This window comes from Perognathus longimembris, chromosome 1 (assembly GCF_023159225.1).
Source record: "Perognathus longimembris pacificus isolate PPM17 chromosome 1, ASM2315922v1, whole genome shotgun sequence".
Classification (NCBI taxonomy): domain Eukaryota; kingdom Metazoa; phylum Chordata; class Mammalia; order Rodentia; family Heteromyidae; genus Perognathus; species Perognathus longimembris.
In genome coordinates this window covers 116,154,836-116,178,954 of record NC_063161.1, presented here as the reverse complement: position 1 = coordinate 116,178,954, position 24,119 = coordinate 116,154,836, and the positions used below count along the sequence as shown (strand labels likewise).

The 24,119-nt window shown below is 37.6% G+C and overlaps 1 protein-coding gene across 1 annotated transcript in view; it reads left to right on the top strand.

Annotated features, from left to right (window-relative positions):
• Positions 1–10,933, top strand: part of Ttc39b (tetratricopeptide repeat domain 39B) — a 109,251-nt gene extending 98,318 nt beyond the window's left edge. Inside the window, exons 18-20 of the mRNA XM_048352164.1 lie at positions 3,146–3,263; positions 6,159–6,275; positions 8,653–10,933. Coding sequence (XP_048208121.1) covers positions 3,146–3,263; positions 6,159–6,275; positions 8,653–8,743 — 326 coding nt within the window. The 3' untranslated portion in view covers positions 8,744–10,933. The remainder of the gene's footprint in view (positions 1–3,145; positions 3,264–6,158; positions 6,276–8,652) is intronic.
• The last annotated feature ends 13,186 nt before the right edge of the window (positions 10,934–24,119 follow it).

The window sequence follows — 24,119 nt, the reverse complement described above, 5'->3', positions numbered from 1 at the left end:
TAGGCACAGTAATTTATAAAGAAATTTGTTCTCCAGTACTGCCAAAAAAGAAAAAGCACTGAGAAATTTGTTTTTCACAGAACTGGAGGCTTAGAAGTTTAATGTCAGTGTCGCCTGGTGAATCTTAACATAGGAAGGCATTTTTTTAAAATTTAAATAACAGTAAAGATATTCACTCCCCCACCCCCACCCCCAATAAAGTAGGCCAGCTTTCTTCTTTTCTACAAAGCTAGGAGTTTGTGTTCAATAGAATAAATTCTGGCAAGTGAATGCCAGTTCTCTGTAGTATAAACTCCTATGCAGCACTACAAAATGGAGCCTTTGTAACTCATGAAGTTTTGAATTGAAAAGAGTGACCACTGTCTTTCCCTCTGAGTAACACTCTTTCCCTTCAAATCTCCCAAATTAATTTATCCCCTCCATTGATTGGAGCAAAAAATTTAAAGAGTAATACATGCATCATATTATGCTTGTAAAACACAATAATGGCTTAGAAAATCAAACTGTTTCTTTTTGTTTTTTTCTAACATCTTGAGAAACACTAAGGTATTTAAGCTACATCTAAAGTGTTTAAACCTTAACAATACTTGGTGGGGTGGGGGGAACTGAGACAGACAGTCCATAATGCTGGACTTACCCACAGTCCTGTTTTGACCCTTTGGGGCCAAAGAATTGGTTTATTTTCTAAAGATTACCATTGCTAGTTGCTGCGTGTTCAGGTTATGAATATTTTTTCTGGGACTTGTTTTATGCACAAAGATTGTCTTTCTCTCTCCCTTCCTTGAACTGTTGTTAAGACCTTTTGTTGGTTAAGCTCCTACCCTTCAGGATGGGGGAAATTGAATAGCTAGAAGAAGGAGTGAAGTTGTAAATCTGAGGTTCCATCAGCCTCCATCCCATCTTGAGTTTCATTACTGGAAATAGAATGTGTTTTTGTTGCTAGCTTTGGCAGGTGTGGTTGTAGGAAAGAGGGAAGAGGATATATGGTTGATCTATTCTGGCATTCCTCTGGCTATAGTTTTTAATTCCAAGGATACCAAGGCTAGAGCTCTGAAAAACACAAAAGCACTTGGTATCATGCCTGGAGTCATTTGGTATTAAGTCTATTAGTCTTTTCTTTGCAATCTTAACTAAATTTATTATGCAGCCAGAATTGGTACAGCAGATCCACTTTTTCTATTTTGTATTACTGCTTGGATGGCTTTTTAGATTTTCTATTGTTATTTTTCTCTTAGTGAATTTGTCAAAGAAGTTCAGATATTTTTGTAGTTTTGCCTTTAATCTCCTCTGTTCCTCAGCCTCTCCTTAGAGAGGCCTTAACCAATTAAGTTTAGTAGATCTTTTGTGATGGAAATGTGCTTGGGTATCATTACCATGTAGTTTCTTCTAATGTAAAATGGAAATTGTGTGTTGATGTCTTTATCCATGAGCTCATTCATAAGACTGAGAATAGTGACAGAACACTCAGGATAATTATGTGACAGACAGGCTCTGTGCTCTAAGGAAAAATGGTTTTGCTTCAAAGGTTTTTAAAGGAATTTGGATTTTCTGAATCCGTTTGTCATAGCTTTAAGGCAAGATTGACATGAAAGTTGCTTGTGTCTTTGCTGCTATTTTCCATGATGCCATGTCTGTTCCTCATAAAAAAAAATCACCATTGACTGAGCAATAAGATGTTGTCATAACACAAACTGTCAAAAAAAACTGCTACATAAAACTTGAGAGAACGAATGGACTGATATATCTAGTTTGGGCCCTAGGCCTTCAGCTTTAAGCATTGAAAGATACTACTTCTTGACTATTACGTAGTTTATAAACATCTATGATTAGAACCATGGATTGTCTTTTTTTTTCTTAGAGAAAAAAATGTTTCCACCTCAGTAATAGGAAACGTAATGTGGTGTTGGTATCTGTGATTTTTTTTTTTTAAGCCAGTGACTTATCAGGCCTTGAAAATTAAAAGTGAATTTCCAGCTGTTTTCAGCAATTGAAGTTACATCCCCCCCCATCCCCACCTGGTTAGCTTAATAGCATTGTTAACTTCCCATGGGCAGTTTACCAGCTAAAACACCAGGTTGTGGTTGTTAAGGTTGTACTGAAAACAGGAGAATTTCAATATGAGGGACTCTAGGGCTGCAGCATTTCTCTTTATTGCTCTATGCCCCTCCCACCCCCATGTGTAAATTAGGTGTGTGTCTTGTTAGTTGCATTAAAAAAATACAAGAACTTAAAAAAATCAACAAAAAGCTTTCACAAGTAGTAAGGGTGGAGAGAGGCTACCTTTGTCAGATACAGGTCATACATAGAATGGTTTGAGCTGTGCAATTTGACGTGAGCTGGAGAAGACAAATAGTCATTGTTAAAAGGGAAAAAGTGCTGAAAGAAAATCCTTGTCATTATCCTCAAGCATTTAGAAGTTTGTAGGGATTTTTAAAAGATGCTTTCCATGTATTTCAGAACCATTTTGTCTAATTTTACAGCATAATTTCCCCCCAAAAGAACATAACCTGGGAGAATTGATAAGTTGTAAACATAATGATCTGGAGAGGGTGTTCTACTTCCTGAATTTTTAATGGGTGTAAAGCCATCTGCTTCTCCATATGGAAGTGTTACCCTCCCTGCATTGAAGCCAACACAGTTAGAAGCCAAAACAACAGGAGGCAGCAGCCTTCTTGTTCTTCCTGGCTTTACCTTTTACAGAATTAATAAAGCTCTTTCTTTATTTAGAGTTCATATTTCCTGTTGTGTCTAAGGTCACAAAACTCAAAGTAGGACCACCTGAAAAAAATTTTGTAAGTAGAGTGAACCCAGTTTAATTAAAAGGCATGCCACTAAAGAGTAAATTCCACATTCTTTTGATGGGAAATATTGTCAATGTGTTTCATGTAGTGAGGCATAACAAGTACTAAAAACATTTTCCTTATTTAAATGGTCCCTCTGCAACCTGACTGGTGTAAGTTTCCTTCTTGATTAGGATTTAAAAAAGTATTCTTGGGCTGGGTTGTGGCTCAATGGTAGAATGTTTTTTCTAGAGATATGAGGTCCTGGGTTCTATCCCCAGAAACACTACAACAGTGCAAAAAATTAGAGGGTTTTCCACTATCCCCCTTTTCTCCTTTTGTATATGTTTTTTGTTTGTTTCAAGGCTGCAATGATTATTCTATGGATGATGAGTGCTTAGTGAAGTTGCTTAAAGGATGCTGCCTCAAGAATTTGCAGCGGCCTTTGCAGGCTGAACTGTGTTTCAACCACGTGCTGGAAAGGTAAGAACAACCCAAACCAGCTTCATCCCACGTTGTGCTTTCAGGGCGTTGATACATGAAATTGCTGTGATCTTAGGCTGCTAAACTTTCACTTGGTGTTACTAAGGGGAACATCCACTAGTGTTTTCTTTGTTCCTCATGAATGAAATTGTGGTCCAAACAGACCATAGGCTTTATGCATTTCTACTTTGTGTTTAAAAATAACCTGTAAAAACTAAATTCATGGTCTGGCTAACCATTGTCTATCCAGCCCCTGGCCATCTCCTATCAAACCTCTAATACTCTCTCAGTTCATGCATTTGGGGTGTTGACCATTCACTTGCTCCATAGGTGTTTGAACACCCCCTATGTGCACCTACTATACTGGCTTCCAGGGACTGAGCATATAGACTTAAATCATTGCAATTTCTTGACAGGGAAGAAAGATATATGACAAGCACTATGCTTTTTCCTTTTTTTTTTTTTTTGGCAAAGTGGTATTTCTTAGGCATGTAATATTTGTTTTCAATAGCAGTGATGATAATGCCCTACTCCTTTATTAATCACAGAGCTAAATCAAGGTTGAGATCCCTGACACTCTTCCTGTAGTACAAATACAAGTATCTACAAAGACAGACCTTACTGATGAAACAGGTTGAATAATGGCTGGAACAGGGAAATTGTTCTCTCTAAAGAGTGCCTCCACTCCTCAGCTCTAACTGGTTATTGCTCTGCACAGTATGGGCCCAATAACAGTAGTCCCTACCATTAGAGACATTCATGAAAAGCCTAGAAGCTGGATTTTATAGACAATTTCCTGATTTTAAAATATCAGTTCAAGTGGCGTGGCTCAAGTGGTAGAGCGCTAACCTTGAGCTGGAGAGCTCAGGGACAGCATTCAGGCCCCGAGTTCAAGTCCCACGACCGACAAAAACAAAACAAAACAAACAAACAAAAAAGAATATTTAATAAAATATCAGTTCAAGTTTTTTGAAAACATGCAAGCTGAAAAGATTGCAGCCTTAGATTACCAGTTGATATCTTAGTTTTCTTGTCATGTGCCTTCCATCTATGGCTACCTGGTCCCTTTCCTACTGACAGTATTTATGGCAATATAGGAGAGTTGGTGTTAATATATCAAGAGGCTAAGAAATACTTGTTTCCTAAATAAATAATTCTTTGTATTTAGTGAACATGTTAAAGAAGTATGCATAACGAGTTATTTTATTGGTGTTTTTGTAAGGACCAAAAGGGTATTCAAAATGAGGATTGATTGTGCTTTTGTTCTGTTTATTGAATCTCATGATGAGTTGTTTTACCCCTTGTTTATAATTTTGGATTTTGAAGTTTTATCTTCAGATTCCTATGAAGCTACATTGAGAGTCTCTCTAAAGTACTTTAAAATCTTTTAATTTTTTAATTATGATAAAGGTAGTATACAGAGGGGTTACAGTTATATGTCAGGTAATGAATATATTTCTTTTTGGATAATATCACTCCATCCTTTGCTTTCTCCCATCAAAGTACTTTGGATTTTTGCTTTTATTTCTTCCAGGTACTCTAAAGGTTTTTCTATTCTGGAGCCAATTTTATTACTATACATTTTTACATTATTTGGACAATGTAAATTTAGCTGCAAATTTATGTGAGGATGGGTCTATTGGTTCATTTCCCAAAGGAATCTGTTTTTCTCTTTCTATCAAAAGTGTCAAGGGGACGACTATCCTTTTCTTGTTTTTATGCCCGTTAATGAGTTTCTTTTAGTCTGATCTTGGTCTAAAGTATCAGGTCTCTTAAGATTTAAGGTTTTTATTTATTTATTTAAAAAAAAAATTTTTTTTTGGCCAGTCCTGGGGTTTGCACTCAGGGCCTGAGCACTGTCCTTGGCTTCTTTTTGCTCAAGGCTAGCACTCTACCACTTGAGCCCTAGTGCCACTTCTGGCTTTTTCTGTTTATGTGGTGCTGAGGAATCAAACCCAGGGCTTCATGCATGCTAGGCAAGCACTCTACCACTAAGTCACATTCTCAGCCCTTAAGATTTAAGTTTTAAATAGAGGTCTCAGTTCTAGTGGCCTTGGGGAGTAGACAAAAGCGGGCCCCAAGACTCCTTCATATCATCTCACATACCTAGTTCTGCTTTTTAAAGTTTCACAAAATGATGACTTATTTGTGCTTATGTGTGTATATGTGTGAGTGTGTATGTACGTGTGTATATGCATGTACGTGTGTACACGCATGTGCATGTGCACTTTTACTGGGGCTTGCTTGAACTCAGGCTTGGATGCTGTCCTAGCTTTTTTGCTCAAGACTGGTGCTTTACCACTTGAGCCACAGCTTCACTTGTAGCTTTTTAGTGGTTAATTGGAGCTAGTCTAAGGGGCTTTCCTCCCCAGGTGTGATCCTCAGATATCATATCCAGTAGCTAGGATTATAGGTCTGAGCCACTGATGTCTGGCCTATGTGTGCTTTTTATTGTTTACTGAATCTCATAATGAATCTTTTGCTTTCTTATTTTATAATTCTGTATTATTTTGTCACCTTCACCAAAGGCAGAGTTTTTAGAGTTCTGGCTCAATTTTTTGGCTCCTAAGAGTTTTTCTTACCATCTTGTGAGGTAAGCTCTGCCATGCATCTTATTTTTCCAGAGCTTCATTCTTTTTTAGAGTATCTAGGGTTTATCTTTAAAGGTCTCATGCTCTCATCTACCTAGAAGACAGTAAACATTAGTGCTGGATTTACCAATAAGGAGTAAGAGATTAATGTACTAATTATAGTTTATTAAGTTCCATAGCTATATATTGGCAACTTTTCCTCTAATAATAGGCATGATGCTACAATTTCTGTGGAATGTGAGACAAGTGCTGAAAAATATGATTGTTCTGTTTTGGCTTACTTGATTTTCATCTACCTTTTCAGTGAAAAGCTACTGAAGTATGACCACTACCTAGTGCCATTCACTTTGTTTGAGCTTGCATTTTTGTATAAAAGCCAAGGGGAAATTGACAAGGCCATAAAAGTCCTAGAAACTGCAAGGTAAGTGGTAAAGGCAGATTTCCCTGGATTGCTGTCAGACTTATCATCACCACTGTAACAACAGCAGTAATACACACTTAAAATTATAAATATTACCTCTGCACATATATATGCTTATATATGTATATATTTGATTTATCTATATTCATGGTGTTTGATTTTAACTATGCTATTTCTAACTCTCTTAAGCCCTGTGACTTCTTTACAGATGTGATCATGGGTATCTAAGTAATTGTTTAACTTACTACATTCAATATCAGCAGTCAACAATTTTTTCTATAGTTGGCCTAATAATTCTGCCCAGAGTAAATCTTGGCAGTGGGGAATCGTGTCTCCATTGCAGCTACTCAGTTATAGCAAAAGTAGCCACACAGATAAGTGGGTGTGTTCAGAGTTGGCTCTTGAGTCACCATTTGCTGACCAGTACATAATGTCCTATAAGTCAGTTTTGTTACTTTTTTTTTTTTTTTTTTTTTTTTGCCAGTCCTGGGGCTTGGACTCAGGGCCTGAGCACTGTCCCTGGCTTCTTTTTGCTCAAGGATAGCACTCTGCCACTTGAGCCACAGCGCCACTTCTGGCCATTTTCTGTATATGTGGTGCTGGGGAATCGAACCCAGGGCCTCATGTATATGAGGCAAACACTCTTGCCGCTAGGCCATATCCCCAGCCCCAGTTTTGTTACTTTTTTGAAGAGCTACTGTGGTTAGCTGAAGTTTTTTTTTGTCTGTAAAGTTGGCAAAATTGGCTTTGTGAAGCTGGCAAACTTGGTGGCCAGGCATTTAGGAAAATTCTGTTTTATCCTTTGGTTAGTGTTAGGGTAAGAGGCTGATTTTCATTTGTAACCAACAATGTTTAGTAACCTTCATCAAAGCAATTGGTAGCCCTTATACCTGTCTAAAGTGGAAGATATAGAAATAAGTGCTACTACAAAGAAGCCAGGATGAAAGCAGGAGACCAATGCCAAAATAACTCCATTTTGCTGATTTTTAAATAATTCTGGCAAAGGCACAGGCTAACCTGAAGTATCTAAGTAAACCCTCCCACTTCTGGTAATGCTAGTGCTTGAACTCAAGGCCTCCCACTCTTACTTGGCCTTTTCACTCATGGCTGGTGCTCTATCACTTGAACCATGCCTTCACTTCTGACTTTTGGCTGTATAATTGGAGATTAGAGTCTTTCTGAGTTGTCTGTCTGGGCTGACTCGAAATTGAGCTTTTCAAGATTTCAGCTTCCTGAATTTTTTAGGATTATAGGCATGAATCACCTGTACCTACCTCTAAGTCAAGATTTTACAAAATGCCCCCTCCTCCTTTTTAAAATATAATTTATTGTTATATGCAGGTATTGTACAGAAGGGTTATACAGTTGGGTAACACATACATTTCTCCCTCCCCTATTTAGTATGGGGATTAAACTCAGGGATTTGTGGCAAGTAGCTTTACAAAATGACTCTAGTGCTTTACCACAGAGCTCTGTCCCCAGCTTCTAGAGCTTCTTCTGACTTTGATTTCATTATTTTATAACTACTGGATAAACCATTGACATTTGCAGAGTATCAATAACTAATTTTGGTGTAACTAAGTAATCCCGCTTTTTTCTTTTGCCAGTCCTGGGGCTTGAACTCAGAGCCTGAGCACTGTCCCTGGCTTCTTTTTTGCTCAAGGCTAGCACTCTACCACTTGAGCCACAGTGCCACTTCTGGCTTTTTCTATATATGCTGAGGAATCGAATCTAGGGCTTCATGTATGTGAGGCAAGCACTCTACCAGTAGGCCATATTCCCAGCCCAATCTGCTGTTAAAAAAAAAATTAAGTAGTTGTACAAATGAGTTGCCATTTAACAAAGCAGTTTATAAATACAGTGTGTTTTGATGAATGTCACCCCTTTCAAGTTCTCCCTCATCCCTCCCAACCCACCTCTTCCCTCACTTTTCTTAATTTCATCCTGCTATTTTTGGTGCAGTTGTTTCAAGAGGGTCAAAGGTATTTTTCTTCTTTGGAATGATTGTTTGTGTTCATTGTGTTTATATGAATCTGTCTTTAACATTTTCTATTTTTTACAAAAGGGAATCAAACTCTGTAGCAATAGTTTCCTTAAGTTGTTATGACCTCTTTATAGCCTTCCTGCTGTGGTGAATGGTTCCATACTTAAGTAGAAGGTTACTACTCAAGAGTATGATCTTTCAGTTATCACCAGGAAGCTTCTGGAAACACAGACTTGCTATTCTTCCTTCACGGAATCTGTGTTTTATTAAGATTCATTGTTATTCATAGTAAAGTTTGAAGTGAATGCAGAGATTACAGGTAGGGGTGGTTGGTGGTGCTCTGGTATACAAAAACAATTTTTGACTGTACAATTTTATTGTTATTGTCTTCAGAAATAATTACAAAGATTATTCCTTGGAGTCCAGACTACACTTCCGAATTCAAGCAGCTCTTCACCTCTGGAAAAAAACATCCTCAGATTGAACAGAACATGAAGGATGGAATTTTCGTTGATTAGCATCAGCATCTGCTATAGATTAAACTTTGTATTAAAAGGGAAAGTGATCTTGTGAATAACAGACAGCAGAACAGTTGGTCAATATTTTCTATCATCTGAGTACTTTACTGGTGGTGTACATAATCCTTCCTCCTTATGGAATGCCATTCAGTACTATCTAGAAAATTCTCATACTTTGCTTCTCAAAAAGGATTTCATATTAGACTTTCAGTGGGTGGAAGAGTCTTTTAAAAGACTCACAGGTACAATAAAGTCCCATTAGGTTATTTATTTTTTAATGTGGAAATTAATATTATTTAAGTAGTTAATGGTTTTACAAGTTGAGCCATTTTTAGGTTGGTCATGTATCTTCACAGATATTTTGTTGTCTAGTATTTAAATCTCAGAGGGGGAAGTATCACATTCAAAATAATTTAATAGATTTCTCAGTATTCTGGAAAAGACAAGAAGAGGGCTTGAGCTAGGTTAAGATAGATTGAATTTGATAGGTTGAATAGCTCTATTAAAGATGTTATCTATTAAAGATATTAAAGATGGTAGGTTGTTGGATTTTATTCCTTATGTTTGTTAATGTTGGTGATATTTTGAGAGTGTCCTGGTTTTGAATGTACTTACATCTATTTTATCAACACTCAACAACATTAGACATAATCCCTGTATATCTATTTAACAGGAGAAAAAGTCATATTTTAGAAATTATCCTTAACCTTGGCAGTGAAGCCTAAAATATACACACTATTTTTTATAGGAAGTAAAGTTCCTGCTGCTTTAAATGATAATGTAAAATACTAATAATTTTTACACTTAGAATGTTGGTAAGATCTCATTTTCTAATCTCTCTAGCACTGTGATGATTCCTTATAAACATCTGGACTGTTCTTTTTCCCTTGGCAGCAGATTCAGGACATGGAGCTGGGAAGAGCCCAGTTCTGTTTGGTCCTGGCTCTGCTACTGATAAGCAATTAACAGGGTGACCTTTAAGAGAGTCCCTGTTCTTCATGCATCACCATATGACTTTCAAGGTCTATTTTAGTTTTATAACTGTGAGTCTATGTATTAGGCATTTATTTTCAACAAACAGTGCTCAGTGTTAAACTGAAACCATTCCATTTAGAGTGTTGTAGTTCTCAATCATTTTTGTTTCCTGTGACTTCTCAATATGTTTGTGTTATAATGAAGGACCAGGTTCCATCCAGTGAGAGGAAACAATTTGTGAGTCAAGGAGACTGGGTTTTGTCCTACTTCTATTTCTGTTTTGGAGAATTGTAACTTGCCATGGGAAGTTCTATATTTTCACAGATTGGGAGTCAGGAGTCTGTCTCTGTTAATAGTTCCATGATACAGAGCAAGTGACTTTACGCATTCTGGGGCAAGGTTTTCCTAGTGAGGATAGCAAGACATATTTGTGCCAGTGAGTGCTTGACTAGACCATACAGATAGTAGCTTTCTGTAAACTGGGAGTGTCTGTATGAATATGGGCGTGTAATAATTATGGGCTTACACTACTAACAGTTTTTGTGTAAAAGATTGGCTGAGTCTGTGGACTCTGCTATGATAAAAGAAGTAGAAATTTAAAACTCTTTGTAAATGTGTTCACATATCATAAGTTTGATTACCAGTTTGTACTAGTAAAAGCCCAGATTGCGAATTTGCTCCTTACTATCCTCGGATATTGGACCCTGTGCCCAGCAGGTGTCTGATGCCCTTCTATTTATGTAGTGAGTCTGGATCGACATTGAGGAAGTATTTCCAGGAGAAGGAGATTAATACAATCTGAGTCAGAGTACCATCCTGTCATTAATATCACCACTGAAGGGTAGATGTTAATATGTCCTATTAATAGAAATTAAATAACTTGGGCTACAGACAAGAGAAATCTAGTATGCTGTAATTATTAATGGAAAATATATTCAATAATTATTGTGTATATAGCTTTGAGAAAAAGTTTATAAATTCTTAAGAGCTCTGGTAGCATTATTTTTTTAAAAACATGTTTATTGTTAAAACGTATATGCCCATTTTATTTTTGTGAGAGGTGATCAGAACTGAAAGTCGAAAAAATTCTCATCCTGGCATAAAATATAAAACACTTAAACTAATAGTGATTGTTTTAATTTTAGCTGATTATAAAACAAATATAAAGGACATTTAAAATTTTTTATTTGTGTGTGTTTATCATTGCTTCTTTTAAAAATAGTTTCCTGGCAGTATGGGTAATCTATTCAGCAGATTTTTAATTAATTAAAAATCGACTGTATTTTATCTATTACAGTATGTTAATACTGTAATTATAGTATATTAATACTATAATAGCATTAATCCTATGAATATTTCCTGTCATGTTCAAGATATTGTGCTGGCACTAATTTCTTGTGACATCATCAAATATTGTCTTTTTGGAGCCTTTTTGTGTGTGTGTGTGTGTGTGTGTGTGTGTGTGTGTATGATTTTTAGCTTGTTCTGTGAATAATGAGCACCTAAGTGACAATGTTTCATGTAATGTTTTGTGGGGCATCTGTGATGGGATTGGATTGCCAGTGTGTCTAACAGTGTAATTTGTGTTGTTGCTGTTAGTATAATTTCCTTTATTGATTTGTTTTTAAATAGAGAGGCAGTGTTCTGTTTGGTGCTTTGTAAATTTCAGTAACAGCTATGTTTCATGGGTTTGGTGAATAAGGAAGACATGATTTCTGCTTGACAGTGGAAGTTTAACTACATCAGCTCTTGATATACTTTGATGTTTTTCTATGCCCAGGGATACAAGAAGTTCCCAAGTTATTTAGGAAAAAAATAATTGAGAAAAGAGGATAGAAGCATCAGGGAGGTGAATTCCAGATTAATCAGTGTCAAGGAAGATTTTTAATCATTAAAATAATCCATTAGTATAAAATAGTCTAGCTCTTTGTCAAAGGGGTAAGTGTACAGTATTATGTGACTTTCATTCTTACCTGGCCTGAGTGCTTAGACCAATTACATTTGAGGTCCTTCTGTGATATTTCACTCAGGGCTTAAAAGTGGTGAGGGCCAAGTAAAGAATGCCCCCCACTCCCCCCGCCCCCCACCCAAGTAATGTTTGTTTTATTCAAAGGCAATCTCTGCTATGGATACTCATTATGACTCCACCTATTATCTATCCCTGTAAAGTGAACTTATTGGTCTTTGTGAATAGAATTTTCCTTCACCTTGGACAATAAAAACAACAATTCAAAGAATCATCTTTGTGCCCACCTGGAAGGATTCTTGGAATTACTCTGATTAATTCTCCATTGATTTGGTCCAGTCACCCCCTCCTCCCCGCCCCTTCTTCTGTATTGTCCTAGTTGTGCTCTCTATATTTATAAATTTTTAACTCAAATATACTTACTTAAAATGTTAACAAAGATTCCAGGGATCATTTTTAAAACCTAAGATTTTGTTATCCATCAGGACTGGACTGGATCTTAGGAAATGATCCTCTCTTTTCAGCTTCAAGGCAGTTTTGTTGCTTCCATCAGTGCTAGCTAATGCACTTGCTACTTGCTACCTTGTGTTAGTTGAGCTCCTGAAATGGTGGTGGAGGAGTATCCAGGGAGGCTTCATTCAGGTGTGTTGTAGCTGGCATTCTGGCATTCACTTGCTATATCATCTGCCATGACCAGCCCATCCCCACAGTTGCTTCATCAGTTGTGTTTCAAATATCTGTGAAGTTCATTTTTTCTGTGTAAATGCCCTTGAGCTCTCATGATGCTTATTCCATAGTTAATGAGGTCGCTGGCATATTTGAATGTTGTCTTACCTCCTTCCTCCTGCTAAGCTCCTGCAAACCAGAGAAGGTCTTGATTTTTTTCACGTTACTATTTTAGTCGGCTTCCTTGGTGATTCACAAAGTACAACTGTTAGAATTGTAGAAGAGACTGAATCTTGTAATATTACTTTCATGACTAAAATAATTTGAGAAAATACACTGAAAATTTTAGTAAGCCCTTTTAAATCTCCTTATATTAATGTTTTAACCCACTCGGCTAGCTCAGTATGACTATTTAAAAGTTTTTAGATACTGTTACCCATTTAGAGAATAATATCAGATGGTATATTTGATGTATTTAGCTGTGTACTAATAATTTGAATGTGTATGTGTGATACCTAAATATAATGAAGATATATTTTAAGATCTTTAGACATTTCTTGATTAGATACATCTATATACAAATAAATATATACAAAACTACTTACATATATTAAATAGACTGTTTTTATACTGTTCTTTGGGGAGTGAAGGATTTTCCAAATTATTCTCCCTCCCTCAGCTCAACTACTTATGTATTTTTTCTTTCAGTAGTAGATTGCTAAAATCTTATTGCTGCTTCCCTTTTTAGTAGTATTGTCTTTTGTACATTTACAATTAGGTTTTGTTACTGTAGTATATTGAGCTTGAGCAGTAATGACAAGGACACGTCAGAATTTCTCACTGGGGACAATATTTTTTTGACTGAGCAGTTCTGTCTAATCTTGATAGGCTTTCTTAAAAGAGGAGCTGTTGAAGTCAATTCCAGTCTGTTTATAAAACTTCCTTGCCAGGGAAACAAATGACATAAAAACTATCCCATGTATGGAGATGGCTGAGCAGGTTCTTGGCTGGAGCCAGATAGAGGGATATGTAGATTTAGCACCAGGGGAAATCTAGTAACCACTGACTCCATATTGACAATATACTCATAACACAGTCTGCCCACTAATGCTGATGCAGGACTTTGCATGGAAAAATTAAAGCAGCTGCCTCATTATAACTTATAAAGAATGCCTCCAGATGCCTACAAGTTTATTTATTTATTTTTATTTTGTTTTGTTTTTTGCCAGTCCTGGGGCTTGAACTCAGGGCCTGAGCACTGTCCCTGGCTTCTTTTTGCTCAAGGATAGCACTCTACCACTTGAGCCACAGCGCCACTTCCAGCTTTTTCTATATATGTGGTGCTGAGGAATCGAACCCAGGGCTTCATGTATACGAGGTGAGCACTTTACCACTAGGCCATATTCCCAGCCCCGAGTTGTATTTAACTCTTAAAAAATGTTTTTGTGCTGTTGAGATCCAACCCAGGGCATTGTATATGCTAGGTAAATGCTCCACCACCGAGTCACATCCTTGCCCTTGGCTGAATATTTAATAGGAAAAGTCAAGGTATGATAATATCAAACTTTATTAAAAATAACACTTGTTGAATATTAACATACAACATACTTTGTATGTAATCAGTACCTAGAAGTATATAATTAAATGATGAATTTAAGGGATGCTGGCATATCCCATTAGCAGTTTTTGTTTTATTATACTTTTTTTGAAGCAAATTGGTTTTAATTATTGGTGGGTTTTTTTGGGGGGGGTATCATTAGGGGAAGAAAAAGAAAAGAAGGTAGTCTTAGTATAACAGAACTGATAACCAGAAAAAGTGAATAAATGAGCACACTAAAGAATATGACTTGTCCTTCTGTCTTTAGGGGAATTATATTATTTTGAAATTTGAAGATATACTTAATTTTCAGGTATGGCACTCTGCATTGGAAATTGTACAGACATTTAAATTCATTCTTATCTGTAGCAGAGTTAAATGTCAGAATAGCAATTTTGGAAATAGCAAATAAGAATAAATACATTTTCATTAGTTCACTTTTTTCTGAAAGTAATTTATTCTTCAGAGTAGATAATTGCTTTCTATAGTGATTTGTTTTTGCTTTAAGGAAAATAATTTACATGAAAAGAGAGATTACGGTAGACATTTTAAATCTTAGGCTGTTGGTTAGATGTTCTGGCTTAAGAAAGCAACAGTGTTGGATTTGGTTTAAGATTTGCAGAGGGAGAACATGTGTGTTTCTCTGATATGTGCTGTCCAGAAAAAGTTCTTAATTCTCAATAATGTGTTCCATTTTCATATTGTGGAAATTTTGTAAGTAGGTTTGTTGTTGTCATTTTTTCCTTTTTCTCTATGCTGACTGTTGCCATCTAAACATCTGAAAGAATACCAACAGATTAATTTAATATGTTAATATTTAAAGATATTTATTTGCAAATGTTCATAGCACACTTAAATTTTTTGACACAAGTTGCTAAATTATATGTAAAGATATATATTTAATAAGTGAAAGTATTATTTTATTACTGAAATTTATTTCCAAAGCAAATTTATTTTGTGGGTGTTTCATTTTGCTTTGCCTCAAAACACAGAAAATAACCTGTCTGTGTTATGGTAACCTAAAAGCCCTGTTTAGGTCACATTAACTTGGTAGGTAGGAGGATTTCAAAATTCTTTGATAACATTTGTTTTCCACTGTTGTTTGAGTTAAACAAAAACAAAGTTGGAAGCCACTGTCTCCTGTTGAATCATCAGGGCCACCTATATGTACTTTATAGTCCAATATTTTTATTATAAAAAATGTCAGCACTTATCTCTTCCTTCCTTTCCTCACTACATTTGGACTTAGTCTCAGCAGCCTCAGCTTGACAGAGAAAAGCAGTTTTAAGAATCGAAGATGCATAAGTTCTGTGTAAATGAATGTGTTAGTAACACCCATCTGCCTATCAAGTAGGTATTGGTTCTGGTCTCAAAAAGTGAAATAGATTGTAGCTCTAAAAGCATTTTAATCAATACAAGTCAAGAAGAATGAAGAAAACTGTGAACTGATAATTCCTATATAGAAACCATGTTCTCAATGAGTATTCTCTTGGCTGATTTTTGTGCAAATGTTATCATCTATGATTTGTAAGTTAGTGCTGCTATGAGATCTAAATTTTCAACATGAAGACAGCAGTTTCTGTAGCCTATTTTTACCATTTAGACATTTTTGAAAACAGATGTCATCTTAGAAATTGTATTTTTAAGTGCAAATAAATCATCCCATCTTGAAAGTCAACATGTTTTATTTTTCATTATGTAGTAGTACAGAATACTGTGTTATTAGATCCATGTTTAACTTGCCAGACTTTTTTTCAGAATTCTATATTTTCATATTGCTGCAACCAGTTTACCTATAACATGCTCTTGAATTGTTATTTAAATAAATGGTACTTGATGGAACTACAGTCTTGTTCTGATTGGTCTATATGTGAAAGCTGTACACGGCATCATTTTTGTTGGTCTTTGTCATGTGATAAAGACTTAAAGGTTCAAAAAAATTTTTTAGCAAGAATCTTTTTCTTCTTCCCAAATAACATAACCTAACAACAAAGCTTTTCTTGTGTGAAGCCTGGGTGAAAAGAGGTAAATGGGTGGTGCAATTGTCTTAAGGGAAGATTACCTTTTCTTTCATCTTTTATAATTTAAAAAATTGCCCTGAGATTTAAATCAGCTACTGACATGTCCTGTTGAAAGAGAAGCCTTAGCTTTCCCTATAGGAAAGTGATTCCTGGGAATCAGGAAGTCTGTATTTAAGACCAGACTTGGGTAGATTCTGGCATGTGATCTCCTACCCCACACCATTTAACTTTGCTTCACCCTTAAGCAAAGTGTGAGCAAAACTACTGTACCACTGAGCTCTTTTGTATGGAGAACTTGACAGATCTGCAAATACTTAGTTACAGCTCTGCTTTGAAAGTAACTTGCACTAGTTTAAAATAAAAATTTCAGGGCATGTATCGAATAGCTAAAGGGTATCTTGTGGAGCTTAATTATCTCTAAGTACTTGTACAAAGGAGTTCAACATGTCAGTTTGTGAGTGCAGTACATTTTGATGTGGAGTTTAGGAACAGACTATAGAAGATGATGAAGAAGAATCTCAATTCAGAATGGAAGTTTCTGAGACAGAAGAGCATTTTTCCTCAGTCTCTGTATGTCTCTACATGAACTTCTGCATGTGATTCACAGAAAGAAAAGCTGATTTTTTTCCCCCCTATCATGTTCCAACTCTTATTTCAGCCTGGGAAGGCCCCAAACTCACATTGTCCTAATGCAGGTTCTAACTGCTAATGTCCACCATGGAGAATGAAAGGAGGTAGGAAATATTCTGTGCATGATTTGAGTACTTCCTGTCCAGTTATGTCACACAGCTTTATCTAACTGCCGCTTGGCAGGAAGTTAGGACCCCAATGTGTCTGGCAGGAGAACCATCAGAAACAGATAGAGGACAGCACTAGTGGCCAGATATGTAGTATCTCTTTCCCATATAAGGTACACCTTCTCTGCTCCCTCAACCTCTTCTCATTGTGGCCAGTGTTTCCTTTAGTTTTATTTCAAAACCAAATGCATCTTCAAATTGGTGAGCTAAAGAGTTACTTATATGAAACTTGGGTACTGGTTGAACTGAGGTGGGCTAACACAATAGACATATCCAGAAGACACAGTAAACAGTGGTGTATGGAAGTTCTTAAAATCCTATATTTTGAGGGTTCTTTCCTACTTTGGGAATAAGGAATATTCCTTGGTTAGGCCTTGATCCCTATTCTTTGAAACAGTGAAGGTCCTTATCCCTTGCTCTCTGTGGCATCAAGCTTCACCTTCTGAGAGAATTCTTATTTTATTTCTTGTCATTCCTATGGCCACATCTGAAGTGGCTGTCAGGGAGATGGCCCTCCACAGGAACTGAACAACTTTCTCAGTTTCCTGCATCATACTGGGGCCACTGGATCATTTTAGATCTGAAAAAATCACCATCTTTGTCAGTGCCATTGCATTCAGCAGTATAATTCTCAGAAAATTTGTTCTGAGTGTTGTCTATTGGATTCTGCATCATATGTCAGCGAGCCACGTTGTCATTCCCAGTGATGTAACTGACTGAACTTAACATTGACTTGAATCACTACAGTCTCTGCAACAGTGTATTAGTCACTGGACTAGAGTTTACTGCAGTAACAAGGAACTTCAAAAATCTTGGTGGCTTAAAATAACAATTTTATTTCTTGCTCATGTTATACATGTCTTTTAGGTCAGTTATAGAACTGTTCTGCACTGTGGAAGTTACTGGAACCTCTCATATGGAGTGAAACTCACTGTGAGGGCACAGGAAGAATTTTGGAAGATTGTACACTGGCTTAGCACACATACACATACACACACACACACACACACACACACACACACACACACACTTGCCCTCTCATGGGATCACCCAGAGGGACAAAGTGGATGCTGTGTCCTCAGAGGGGTTGTCTGCTAGCTGGGGAACCCAGAGGTCAGGGAACCTGAACTTTTTACAATAGACTACAAGCAAGCCTTGCTCTTTGTTGTGGATGTTTTTGTTACATGAAGAGTAAACAAATCTGACTTGTGCTCTGGTGGGAGACATAGTATGTCTTTTATCTTCCAAAGCTTCTCCATATCCAACTTTTTTTTTTTTTTTTTGCCAGTCCTGGGCCTTGGACTCAGGGCCTGAGCACTGTCCCTGGCTTCCTTTTGCTCAAGGCTAGCACTCTGCCACTTGAGCCACAGCGCCACTTCTGGCCGTTTTCTGTATATGTGGTGCTGGGGAATTGAACCCAGGGCCTCATGTATATGAGGCAAGCTCTCTAGCCACTAGGCCATATACCCAGCCCATATCCAACATTTTTAAAAGGAGTCTGAAACAAAGGTACTCTATGCCTTTTCCTTGGTGATGTGCAGAAGAGCTCAAGACCCATGGAGAATTGTAGCCCAGGCAAGTATCGGATATGTTCACAAGGTAATGGGGACCATTTTAAGAACTCTGACTTGTATTCTGACTGAAATAAGGAATCGAAGAAGTGGCATGAGCCAATTATGTTTCAGAAAGATAGCCCAGGGTGCCAGGAGGGTGAGGTGGATGAAGGCAGAAGCAGGGAGACGGGAGGCAATGTGGGACTCCAGACAAGAATTCATGATGGCTCAGGTCAGGGTATTGTTTCTGGAGTTTGGGCCCAAACACTGGAGAAAGATGATGTGTCAGCAGTGGCGTAGAAAATGGCAGACTGAAAGCCTCACAACTGTAATCTAGCTACTCTGGAGGCTGAGATCTTAGGATTGCAATTCAGAAACTGAGAAGTGGTGCTGTGGCTCAAGTGGTAGAGTGCTAGCCTTGAGCCAAAGGAGCCAAGGAACAGCGCCTGGTTCCTAAATTCAAGCCTCAGGACATCAACAGCAAAGGCAGACAGCTGATTTTGGGGGAATATTCAGAAGTCAGTTTCCTACATAATGAGTTTAAGATTTCTAGTAGATACCTTAATGCTGCAGGAATAGTAAAGGACTCTGGAAGTTAGCATAGAGTTTTGGATGAAGGTGTTGGCAGTCCTGAACATAGGATATGGAAAGCCATGTGACTGGAGATTGAACCTCAGAAAGTGTCTGTGATGTTTTGTCAGTAATGATGATTTGGGTTTAATTGTATTCTGTTTGCTCTTAAAGCTGAGTTGACCCTGTTAGTATTCAAATTGGATAAAATATAATAAATATGAATAACACTAAGCACAAACTTTAAAATGAGATCTTCTGATGAAACAATTAAGGTTTTTTTTTCTTCTGGCTTTTTGAAGATGTCCATATATCTGAAAGAGGCAGAAGGTCATTTGAGCTTTGGGGGAGAAGAGGGAAACTAAACATGAAATCTCAAATTTTAATTAAGAAAAGTTGACAATGTTAAATAAGAAGCAGCTGCAAGAGGGAAGATTGCTGTGCGTTTTTAGCTCGGCTTTGAAAGTCTCAGATTTTCTTTGGAGCAGAATGGAGCAAATTGTCACAAATCTTGTTTTCTGAGAAACCAGTTATATCAACATTACGACATGCTACTGCCATAGCCAGCACGCCAAAAATAACATGAAAAGAAATGACTGCAAATCTATTTAGAATTAAGCCAGTAATTATTGCATTTGTGATCATTTCCAAGAGTTGTTCCTACCCAAATATTAAATGGAAAACACAAAGAGCTCATTCTGGCCTTGAAAATTTCCATTTATTTTTTTTCTCCTTCACTTCCTAATGACATATGTTAATAAACTATAAGTGGGTTTAAACAGAGAATTTCTTTAAACATTAAAAACAAAATCATTTAATATGGAGAATATATTTTTCTTTGGGTTCACTTAAAGTCCTGAAACACCAACTTTTTTTAATCTGTCTTTCATTGTCAAATAAGCAAATCTTAATTTTGCAAAAAAAAAAAATCTACTTGGAAAACTTTAGGTATGCCTGGGATAAAGGTATGGATAATGGAATGTAAGTAGCAATGGAGCTAAAACCTTCCATTTGTCCAGAACATGATTTGCCTAGAAGTAGAATTCTTTAGGAAAAATGTAAAAAATAGTGTTTTCAAATGATATAGTACAATTATTTAATAAATCCTTTTATTTGTGTAGCTCTTTTGTTCTCATATTCTTTTTACAAGTTGGGTATATCAGGAGGTCTTATACTTAATGTATGTCAATTTAGTAGGAAATATGTATATTTATTCTGACATATAAGAGCCTTGGAGGTTTGTGGGTTTCCTCCCATTCTTTGCTTCAGATTGATGCATAATTTTTATTCCATATGAACAAGAATACATTCCTCCTGCATCCTTTCTCACTGAGGTGGGCTGCTGAAAGCCAAATCAGGCTAAGTTTGACCCTAACAGGTGATGTTCTGACTAATTGGCAGAGGAAATGAATGTTTCTTTGAAAATACCTGTATGGTGTTTCCTGTCAGTGAACTGTTGCCCTTGGAACAGATTCTAGAGAGGTTTACATTTATCAGGGTCTGGAAGATTCAGTTTGTTGTTGGTGGTGGTTTTTGGAGACCAAAGATGGGATCTAGATCTGGTGCTGTTTTAGTCATTCAGATTTCTTCTTCTTTTTTTGGCCAGTCCTGGGGCTTGGACTCAGGGCCTGAGCACTGTCCCTGGCTTCTTTTTGCTCAAGGCTAGCATTCTGCCACTTGAGCCACAGTGCCACTTCTGGCCATTTTCTGTATATGTGGGGCTGGGGAATCGAACCCAGGGCCTCATGTATATGAGGCAGGCACTCTTGCCACTAGGCCATATCCCCAGCCCCTCAGATTTCTTTTTAACCAGGACCAGATATTGCTTTTCAAAAATTGGTAATTGGTGTGTGAAGTCCTAGCTTCCTCAAATTTCTATTTTTTTTTTAAAGGAGCTTAAACAGAGGGAGGCAGGCTACACCAGAGCGATCACTAAATTAGATTGCTACCTAAGCAGAACATGAACTGGTGTGGGAAGGGATAGATTTTCACATTCATGCTCCGCTCTGTACCTTTGGGATACCCTCCTCATCTTTCTAGAACAGTCTTTGTCTCCAGACTTAGTTTATACAAACTAATTTAAAAGAAGAAGAAGAAGAGTGGAGCTGGGCCCTGGTGGCTCATTCCTTTTATCCTATTCAGGAGGCTGAGATCTGAGGATCCCAGTTCAAAGCCAGTCTGGTCATGAAAGAGACTCTTATTTCCATCTAACCACCCAAAAAGTGGTTTCTCAAGAGATAGAGTGATAGCTTTAAGCAAAAAAAGCTCATGGACAGTGCCCAGGCATTGAGTTCAAGCCCCAGGACCAACCCAAAAAGTGGGGGGGGGGGGGGCGGGCAGGCAGAGGTAAGTGTCCAGGCTTCTTAGTGACAAAATCTGTGTGAGTGTATTATTTATTGGGTAAAATGTGGAGACAAAGGAAGCACAGATTCTCAATAATTGATACTAAACCCTGAGTTTCTCATTTGGTTACAAGCAACAAGTCAATGCCAGGTTAATTGAATGTCTTATACTTAAAATCCATTTTTTGTACTTAATAAATGTGCACACTACAGGAAATCACTGACTCAACAATTTGTCTATTTCCCTTTCCAGATTAACTTTCCTTTTCCATATCCCCCATAGTAATTTTTCTAGTAATATCCAAGGCTCAATTTTCATTTCCCTGAAATTAGGCCTTGAAAGTCTTCCAAAATTTTGGAAGTATAATAGATTTGATTTAACCTGTTCCTTTCTCACTTATTTTTTCATAATGTTCATTTCTTGATTTATTTGAGCAATCTTTTGCCCTACCAAAAATATAATAAAGGAGTCGGTAAAACTATTCTAAAGGAAAAGGAAAACGTCTCTTGTTCCAAGGCCAGCACATTTCCTCCTCCAGATGGCCTCTAGCAACAAGCCAACTACCAGCTGTCCTCTCATTACTGCTTTTGGTTGGCTAACAATCCTGGCTCTCTGATACATTGGCTCTTCTGGCAGTAGCTCCTTCCTTGGAGGTGATGTGGAGATGAAGCTAAGGCTATTTCCTTTCCTACCTTTGTTGGGCATGTTGTTACAGAACGACATTGGTAACTCACATGTAAGCTGGCAATGGCACTGGAGTTGGACGTCCAAGCTGTTGTCTGGAAGAGCAATGGGTGCTGTACTTCCTTGCTTTGGGGTTGTGGCTTGCTCATTTATTTAATGAGATTATCAAGTTGGGTTTTGTAAGGTCCACCTCCAGGAGGGCTCCATGCAGATGGCCCCCACCTGTTTCAGTCGGCACCCAGTACCTGAGTTACCTAGGTAGCTGTCACACCTGGAGGCAGTTACCTCCTCCTCTGAGGTCAGATCCAATGCACCTGGCTATATCTCCCACCTTTTCCTATATAATCTGGCTCAACACAAGTTCCGTTGTCCCGCTGTATTATTCTCTCCTGCTATTTTCTCTCTTTTGCCTCTCTTCCTTCCCTTCTGTCTCCCCAGGCCTCCATCTTGTGTGGGCTGGCAGTTTGCTTCCCCCCCCCCAATAAACTCCTTTCTGCCTGAACCATGTGACGGGTTTCCTTTCTGGCGAACCTTATACATTTAACACTTGCTCTGGCATTGATATTTACAAAGGTAAGTTTTGTTTCTAGTGTTTGTGAGTCAAGAGTAATGACAGGAAACTTCCTGAGGTCTTTCAGTCTGTCTTCAAATTCCTGAAATTAGACACCAATTCATATCTAAGTTAGATTGTTGGTGAATTTTTTTGCATGACTCTAAGTTCAAAAGTATACATCCTTCTCTGTGACATATTTTGGTTTGTTATACTAAACTGTTGAAATATGTTAAGTATAAAATACCAGGATTTACTGAAATATGTATACCAGAGTCTGAACTCAGGGCCTTGTGCTTGCTTGGCTTGCTTGTTTTGCTGGTACTCATCACTTGAGTCATGCCTCCAGGCTTGCTTTTTGCTTATTATTTTTGAACATGGAGTTGGTAAGTTATTATAGCTGACAACAGCTAATTGTGGCTACCTCATCTTCCCCTTGGTTCTCCTCTTTCTCTGCTCTGAGCCTCTATACTTCATTGCATTGGACAAATTTGCCTAAGAGCCAGGAAAACTTGAAGATAGTTTTACATTGTCTTAAGAGTGCTTCAGGTAGAAATGGAGGGACAAAGGTAAACAAATACAGCAGTGGTACTCACTAAGCACTATGCTGAAAATGAGCTATACAACTTGTGGGTGGGGCAAACTGGGAGACAGCAAGGCAAGGAGTGACATTGTCCACAAAGAAATGTAATCTTTACCTGACTTATGTAACTGTAACCCTTCTGTACATCACCTTGATACTAACAATTAAAAAAGAATTTTTAAAAAGCGTGCCTCAGGAAAATACAATTTCTTTCATAGATAAGGGACATTAAATTAGGCACACACATTTTATGATTTGATCTCAGCACCGTCTCATCATGACTGGCATGTATGTTTTACTGGAAAACAGTTCTTTGCTATGAAGTTCTAAAACCCTACCCTCCTGCCTGGTTCTGAGCAGGTGGTTGCAGAGCAATGTCTCCATGCTTGTGTGTGAACATCTTCATTGAGTTTGCAAAAGGCAAAAAGTGGCCTTTGTCTCTTCCTGTCCTTGCCATCTAGCTCAGGCTAAATAACAAGGATAATAAGCCTGTTCTATCAGAAAACTGTGCTAATTAGTCACAATTTCTCAACATCTTTGGACTGCTTCTGAAAACTAATTACTGAGAACCAGAGAGTAGAAGAGAATACATACCCTGCGGATACGTAGTTAATACGCACACCTTTCACAAGCACGGATGGGACAGGCCCCTTAATTTCCCCAAAGAGAATCCTCTGGCTTTTCCCCTCCCCATCTTTTAGGGTTTTCTTTTCTAACAGCTTTGTTAATTTAGGTTAAGTGGTTTGGTTGTCATGGAAACCAGTATTCCTCTCAGGCTGATTGTGTCAAAGGCATCATTAATCTGTTTTCTCAACTGCCTCTTGCTCATCCATCTAATTGCAGCCCCTCCCTCTGTTGGATGACATCATTTTGGACATTTTTAGGACACCATATGTGAAATTCAGCACAATTTATTTCCTATTCAAATTCCATATCATTATCTTAATTGTATTCCCACCTCAAAGGAATGAGGTGGCTTTCCCAGATGAAGTTGAAGGTCTTTTAGTTTAGTACTGCTCAGGTGTTGTGTAGTAACC